General features: G+C 37.6%; 1 protein-coding gene across 1 annotated transcript in view; it reads left to right on the top strand.

Moving 5' to 3' along the window:
- Positions 1-6,557, top strand: part of patj (PATJ crumbs cell polarity complex component) — a 127,809-nt gene extending 121,252 nt beyond the window's left edge. The window contains exons 47-48 of the mRNA XM_087179996.1: positions 22-145; positions 901-6,557. Coding sequence (XP_087036122.1) covers positions 22-145; positions 901-1,047 — 271 coding nt within the window. The 3' untranslated portion in view covers positions 1,048-6,557. The remainder of the gene's footprint in view (positions 1-21; positions 146-900) is intronic.
- The last annotated feature ends 1,925 nt before the right edge of the window (positions 6,558-8,482 follow it).

The following is an 8,482-nucleotide window of genomic DNA, read 5'->3' as shown; positions in this document are numbered from 1 at the left end:
ACCCCCCACCCCCCACCTCAGGGGTCCGCGGCCCCGCAGCATCAGTCTGGAGAAAGGCTCTGAGGGACTTGGCTTCAGCATCGTGGGAGGATTTGGCAGTCCACACGGAGACCTGCCGATCTATGTCAAGACCGTCTTCAGCAAGGTCAGAACCTGGACCCTGGACAGAGCCAGGCTAACTGATTCCTGTTCCAGTCTTCATGCTAAGCTATGCTAACGGCTCCTTACTCCAGTTCTGTACTGAACACACAGACATGAGACAGGTGTAAACAGGTGTGAACTGGTGTAAGCAGATGTGAACTGGTATAAACTGGTGTGAACTGGTGTGAGCAGATGTGAACTGGTGTAAACAGGTGTAAACTAGTGTAAACTGGTGTGAACATAGGTGTAAACTGGTTTAAATTGGTGTAAACAGGTTTGAAACAGTGTAAACAGGTGTAAACTGGTGTATACAAGTGTAAACTTGTGTAAACTGGTGTAAACTAGTGAAAAGCCGGTGTAAACAGGTGAGAACTGGTGTAAACAGGTGTGAACTGGTATAAACTGGTGTAAATAGGTGTAAACTGATGTAAACAGGTTTGAACCAGTGTAAACCAGTGTAAACCAGTGTAAACTGGTGTAAACAGGTGTGAACTGTTGTAAACAGATGTGAACTGGTGTAAACAGGTGGGAACTGGTGTGAATTTGCAGTTAGTGGGTATAAATATTCAGTAACATCTGTACATAAGAACCAGTTTTAATTAACCTTTTTTAATTCTGTGATTTTTAAAGCTCCCCTCTGTGAACACTTACATTACAGTGAGCCACATCATGTGTAATGAACATTACAGACTCACCTAGGCAGTAGCATGGCTGTAGACTTGTAGCATTGCGTCATTGTACAGTATGTGTGTGTTCCAGGGAGCGGCGGCGGTGGACGGGCGTCTGAAACGAGGCGATCAGATCCTGTCGGTGAATGGGGAGAGTCTGCAGGGAGCCACACATGAACAGGCGGTCGCCATCCTGAAGAAACAGAGAGGAACTGTCACACTGGACGTCCTGTCATAACACACACACACACACACACACGTCGGCATGCACACACAATTATGAATCGCACACATGAACACAGAAGCTCCTGTGATGTGTTCACATGCATCACACACACCCTGACTCTCAGATCGAGAACTCTGAACTTCCCAACGTGCAAAAAAAAAAAGAAACAGCATCAGACGGTGCCAACACACACACACACACACACACACACACACACACACTGGTGGGTGAAATCAGTGCACACTGATGTCTGACACACTGAAACCCTCTGCAGCGTGGACTGTCACCACCTTCAGATGATCAGAGTTTCTCAACCTGGGGCTCTCGGCCACATTTGAACTCACTTGATATGTAGATGGGATCACGAGAAACTGATATCTATCTGCTCAGCTTGTTGTGATATCTCAACGACTACCAGACAGGTTGCCATGAAATCTGAGGTTTACGTTGCTGCTCCCAGATCAGTGTGAGGAGTTTTCTCTCTGTTCATTTCCTTCACTTACTCCCCCTTCTGTCTTTGTGTGCATTAGTGAAGTATGTTCATAAGTTTATCATGTTAGCATGCTAACAATTACTGATTAGCACTGAACACAAAAAGGGGAATGTCATTAGTTTTCTCTGGTATTTAGTCGAAGAGCTACAGAACCACAAAGATGGTGGAACTGTTTTCTGACATTGCTCTATGTTAGCTCACAGTACAATAGCATTTAGCTGAGCTGTATTATCATACAGTTTTATGCTTTAGAGTCTGAGCTGTATCTGCTCAGGCAAAGCTGGATAAATAACTACAGTGCTTTGGTTTATACTGGTTTATAATGGTGTAACACTAACAACATGCTGAGGTTGTGTGTTTTCTGCGTGGGCTAAACGTTGTACCGAAGCTGCTGTATTCCTGAATAGAAGAAGCTCATGTGGCTTATCAGTGTTTCACTGCTCATGATATCAGGAGCAGTGAAGAGTCATATTTTAGACTGAACCACAGCAGCAGTTGTAACCACATCCACATCTTCAGCTTCAGACAGTGTCTGTTTACTGTCGCTGTGTCTCACATCGTCTCTTCTTCCTGCGAGACCTGCAGAACCTTTCCCTAAACTGGGCCAGTGTTAGAACTGGACTGGACCAAAACACTAACTGGTCCTGTGGATCGGCAGGAACACAATGGTACTATTCATTTTGACCTGATGAACATTATTAAGAGCTGAAACAATCAGTCGAGTAATCAGTTAGTTAAACGACATGAAAACTGATCAGTTCCAAAACTAGTTCCTTTAGAATTTATTGATAATTTAAGTGACTTATTGACCAAAACTGTCAGAAATCTTTTGGTTCCATCTTCTGAGATTTCGATATTTGCAGTTTTCTATCACAGTAGAATTGAATCTCTTTGTTAGTCGCACAAAACAAGACATTTGAACTCATCACCTCGGACTCTGGGAGGTAAAGATGCACATTTTTCGCTCTTTTCTAACATTTTATCAACCAAACAATTAATCAATATTATTTGATAGTGAAAATAGTTTTTGCTCTAAAAATAATCACAACTCCTAAATTTCATGGCAATCCATTAAATAGTTGTTGAGATATTGTAGTCCAAACCTCAACATGTAGAGGGGTTGCCGAGGTCAGTAGGATTCATCTCGTCTGTGCACAATTTCATATCAAATCCATCCTTTAATGTGTTTAAATGGGACACTTGTTGTCAGAAAGGTTGAGAGACTCTGTTACAAAGAGCTGTTATCGATTCAGAATTTACAACAAGACGTCCTCACAGTGGAGTCAAGCTATTTAAACCTGCACCATTTAACACAGACACAGATCATATTTATAATCCAGAGGAACAAAAGGGAAACGTTGATGGAAAGATGTGACTGGACAGAGCTTAGCGTTAGCTTAGCATCTCCTCTGTGGATACAGACTGGTTAGCTGATAGCCACCAAGTCAACCATCGTTCCAAAATCTCGTCAACGTCTGCCGCCATCACTATCAGAGCTTACGGCATGTGTCTAAAAGTATGTGGACAGCTGAACGTTCCCTCCATATGTGACAGTGTAACATGTGATTGTGACATCATGTTTTATAGTCTGCTGCTCTAACGGCCTCCACTGGTCTGCTTTCAGTCAGATGTTGAAGCTTCTCCGCTGTCCTCTGAAATACCATCGTATCCTGTAACACTGGAACTAAGAGGCCCAAACCCAGAGAAAAGTAGAGCCCTGTCCACAAACTTTTGGTCACTTGGTGCAGAATGATCATCCACTCTGATCATTCAGCTGGTTTGGTTGTGTAAACTCACACACTTTACTTGAAGAAATGTACATTCATATTTAATATTCAGAAATGATCAAAATCAGATTAAGAAGTGCAACATTTGAAGTCCCTCTATTTATCTTTATAATCAGTATATAAACATGTAATAACCGGTTTATTTATCTGTATAATAAAGATGTAATAACTGGTTACTAACAGACTTTAATGCAGCTGTAATCAGACCTAACTCCTCCTGTGGACACACATCAGTGGAGGCTGTATAAACAGATAATGAATTACACTAAAACAGCTGGAATGATATAAAACATGTGGGACAAATACCAAACTTTAATAAACACTTAGATCCACTTATAAATGACATTACAGTTATAAACCATTAATTACATGTGTTTACTGCTTCTAAATGCTAAACAGGGGCACTTAAAGTGAAGTATTACCCTCCATTTATACAAAACTGTGGGTAGAAATGAGGTTTTAAAATAATATTATCATTGAAACACTTTCTATTTCTTTAAAATGAGTATGACTTTTTTTTCTTTCTCTTTGTGTCAGTGGAAGTACATCATGATCTGTTTTCAGCTGCAGAGGAGAATGCAGTGTTGTCAGTGATTGTGTCTCAGTATCAGGCAGAGCTATGATGATGAAATGATGATGAAATGATGATGAAATGATGATGAAATGATGTGACAGGTTACATGATAAAAATGTCACAGGTGCAGCAGCAGAGTGAGGTGACACCAATCAAGCACAATCTGTTAAAGCCAACACAGTCACTGCCTGATACTGGCTTTATTAATGTTAATAAATCATTTATTAATGCTTCGTAGATCATTTATAAGACATTAATCAGAACAAGCTTTGTGTTGCCAGGTTGTGTAAAATCCTCCTCCTGCAGACACGTTTTCTTTATATCTCTCCAGTTTGACCACTCAGCTTCTTCTGGAGAACAGCTGTGGAACATCTGGAGCCGACTCCATTTATATCCATTTATATTATTAACATTGCAGATCTGATGATTATTGAACCTTTTATTAATGATTTATCAACAACTGACTCATGGCTCGTCACAAACTTTATTTATGTCACACTAGCACTTCTACCTGCAGACCTGATGAGTTATGACGAACCCTGAATTATTATTTGATCATATTAGATTTAACAGAGTCTTTATTCAAACAACACAACTGAATTTTTTTCACTACAGAACCTCAGTGTTGTTTTCTACATTTGATCAACAGCCAGTCAGACTCTGTGTAGAAGTTAATACATATTTATACCATTATAAGTCTGCTGCTGTTAATGTTAAGAATGAGTTTGTAAATGGAGTTTGGTCCAGATGTTCTCCAGATGTTCTGCAGCTGTTTTCCAGAAGATCAGTGGTCAAACAGTTCTTATTAATTCTATTCTTATTTATGTCTTATAACTGATCTATTAATCATTAGTATATGACTTATTAACTGTTGATAAGTGAGTAATTACAGCTTATAAACCCTTCATAACGATGTGTTAACAGAACGTGGTACTAAACAGTCTTATCAGGCTGAACCAGTGAAACTCCTCTTGAGGTGTGACCTTTAAACTGCTATGATGATTTTTAACTTCTCACCTGGCAGCAGCGATGAAGATGTGAGTGTGTCGGCACACTGTGACATCACTGCTGGGCGTGGCCACAGGTGCAACAGACTTTTAAGTTTTCATCCAGAGACAGAGAAATGAAATTTTCCCTACAGCCAACACTACAGTGTCCCGTCATGACACACTTCTAAATACATTATACACACAAACATAACAACATTTATCATTAAAGAAATCAGCTGTTCAAGTGTCTAATTTAGTCAAAGAAGGTGAGTATTTAATGCCTCACTCACACACAGATGCTAAACCTGATTCCAGATGTTCTTCCCTTCTTCCATTATTACTCAGTCATGAATCCATATGACACATAAATAAACATTAAACACTGATGTGACTCTCAAGACTTGGGCTTGGAGATCCCCTGTCGCTCCCGGCAACAGACACAGAGTCTTCCACATGGAGGAGAGGCGTGCATGACAGCTACAGGCCGACATGTTGTGAAACCGTCGTCAGAGGGAAACTGTTAGCCTGGAAAGTCCACCGTCCAACGATGACGGTTTTTAATGATTAACTTACAGATGAAAATTAAAACACCCCTGAATTTGTAGCTTCAAATCAGCTTTAAATTTTAATTAAGATCAAAATGAAGGAGAGACTTGTTGCTTGGTTACAGCGTTGACGGCATGTTGTCTGTATTAGCATTAAAGTGATTCTTTCACAGTGTAAAATAACTGATTGCTCATGTTATTTGGAAAAATTGAAACCTGATAAAAACCAGTTAATCCATTATTCAGCTTAAAAACCTATAAAAACACCAACATTGCATCAAAATTAATGAGTAGAATTTAAGTCATTTTAAGGGGGAAAAACAGAAAAATTTAATTTGATTAATCGATTGGCAGAAATTTCTTTGTAGTGAAATTCAGAATATTTGCTCAGTTATGACGATTTGCTCATAAATCACAGTAAAAGGTTTTGTGATGTCATTTTGGGCTCTTTTAATATTATGTAGATTAAACAACCAAAAACAATCACTAGGTTAAACAATAATGAAAATAATCATTAGTCAGTGGTAAATCAGAGAGACTTTAAGGTATCTAACAGATTCCCTCTGACTGCCAGCGCCGGTTCTGGATTCACGTCCATTTTGGTGAAATAGCCAGATTCAGCGAGCTGACAAATCTCTGATCACACGGTCTGAGGCGGCTCTCTGAGAACCTGATGGGATCTGAGACGGACTCAGCTGTGATTGGTGGATTTGAACAGGAGGATCAAACTGTCGGCCGGTTGCTTCCATCTTATGTTACAACATGAAGATAGTTGTGAACAGAGTGTAAGTGTCGTACGATACTGACATCTGACTCAGCAGCAGCGGTCGACGTCAGTCTTAACAATGAAGGGAGAACAGTTTGTTCCTTTATACATATCAATCAAGTGCAAGATACTTTATGTTCAGCTTTTTGTGTCATAATTGTCTTAATTTTTGTTACTTTATTTGTAGATGTCAGAACAGATGAACTGTAATTTATTTTTGATCTTGCTGCAAATTAACAATGTAATGTTGTTTTATTGTTATCATGTGTTTTCCAGCGTCTGAATCACTGAATGTCAGAAATCACAACAGAAACCCTGCAGCTTTCTGACATCTGTCATTAAAGCAGCTGCTGCAGCTTTTTATTTGACTTCATTTATTCAGCATTTCTTCAATGACTGTGTGATTTGTGATTTGTTTTATTTATAGAGAAAATACAGATATTGTTTAGTTGAATTGTTCAGTCAGTGCACGATAAATGAAATATGAAGAGACGGAGATTTTCTTTGAAGGAAAACAGCCACTTCTAAACACAGTAATCACACACTTTCAGACATTTTCTACAGAAACTAAATATTTTACGATAATACAGAAAACAGCACAGAGATCATAGACATGGACAGACAACACAAAAAAGTGCATTCATTTATTAAAATATTGTATTTCTATCAAATCCAAAATAATATACATTTCGTAATAACACTGTTTTCTCCATCACCTTTCTTGTAGCTGTAATTTGTTCCATGGTTTGTTTCCAGTGGATTTATATTTTCAACATTCCTCTGGTAACTAATATCATGAGCCACTGGAGAGACACAAGGTGTAATCATCCTGCAGTGTATTCTACACTTTTGCAAGAGAAAAGGACGAGGATGAAGTAAGGCAGGTAAGTTTTTTTGTATGGATATGGTCGTATATAGGCATCTACATATGTATGTAAGGATGTTTGTAAGTATGTATGTATGTACGTGTGCTTCGATATGAAAAGTTTGACTGAATATACATATTTATATACATGAATGTATGTGAATATGTACAGTATATAGTATGTATGTATGTAAGTATATGAATGTAAGTGGGTATATATGGAAGTATTTAGGTATGAATGTAGGTATGTATCCATTTTGTAAAGATGAATGTACATATGTATGTATATATGTCGAAATGTCTGTAAGTAAGAATGCAGCTACGTATGTTGAGGAAATGTGTGTATTTATATTACACATAAGTATACATTGATGTATAAATGTGTGTGTATCTGTGTATGTCACATTGCACATTAATAATGACATCCTTTATAATGACGTTTACTATACTATGACACATATTGACTTACTGTGGCACATTTTTATACTATGTTATTGCACAATTTGATTTACTATAATAGATCACATATTGTATATCTATATATTTTTGGGCAGATTCTACTAGTATATATCTTTCACATCTATCTAAAAATATACTCTATGGCATATTCTCTCTTACTATTTTATGGCAAGTTTTTCTGGAATACTATGATATGAATTTCTTATGACTTACGTTAAGACATTTTTATGACTGAATATACTCTGACATATTTTAAATAGTATACCAAGGAATATTTTTGTGATGTTATGCTATTACTATGACATTATCTATGACATACTTTACTATGACATTTTTATACCTTATTGTACAATTCTTTTTTATGACATAGTTCGACTTATTTATTATTACTTATTTCTATTAAATAGTACATTATGACATTTTTTGAATTACTTACATATTATATACCATGGCGCACTTTTATGACTTAAAATACTATTGCACATCTTCAGGACTTCCTATACTGTCACATTAAATATGTTAATTACTTACAAACAAAATAACAACAAGCAAACAATTTCAAACGCCCACAAACACAGCGCATCATACAACATAACAACACTTATAATAGTCACAGTCATAGTTTTATTATGTTCATATCAGTGTTTCAGAAAAGATATTCCTTTATTAATCCCAGGGAGGAAATTTCCCACGTCACAGCAGCAAAGTGGACATTACAAAGAAAGACAAACAGATTGCCAAATGACAAGAACCAAAAAAAGAAGATAAATAATAGAATAAAATGAAATAAACTATAATATGTACAATTAAATACAAAATATACAAGATACAAAATGGATGTTCACCGGTGTGGGAGGAGTGTGTTTCCGTCTGTGGAAGTCCACCACCAGCTCTTTGGTCTTCCCAGTGTTGATCTGGAGGTGGTTCTGCTGGCACCAGTCCACAAAGACCTGGGTCAGTTCTCTGTAC

This window comes from Seriola lalandi, unplaced genomic scaffold (assembly GCF_002814215.2).
Source record: "Seriola lalandi dorsalis isolate HSWRI2012SDOR001 ecotype SW California unplaced genomic scaffold, Sedor1 jcf7180002054885, whole genome shotgun sequence".
In the NCBI taxonomy this organism is placed as follows: Eukaryota; Metazoa; Chordata; class Actinopteri; order Carangiformes; family Carangidae; genus Seriola; species Seriola lalandi.
This window is presented reverse-complemented; position numbering and strand designations above follow the sequence as displayed.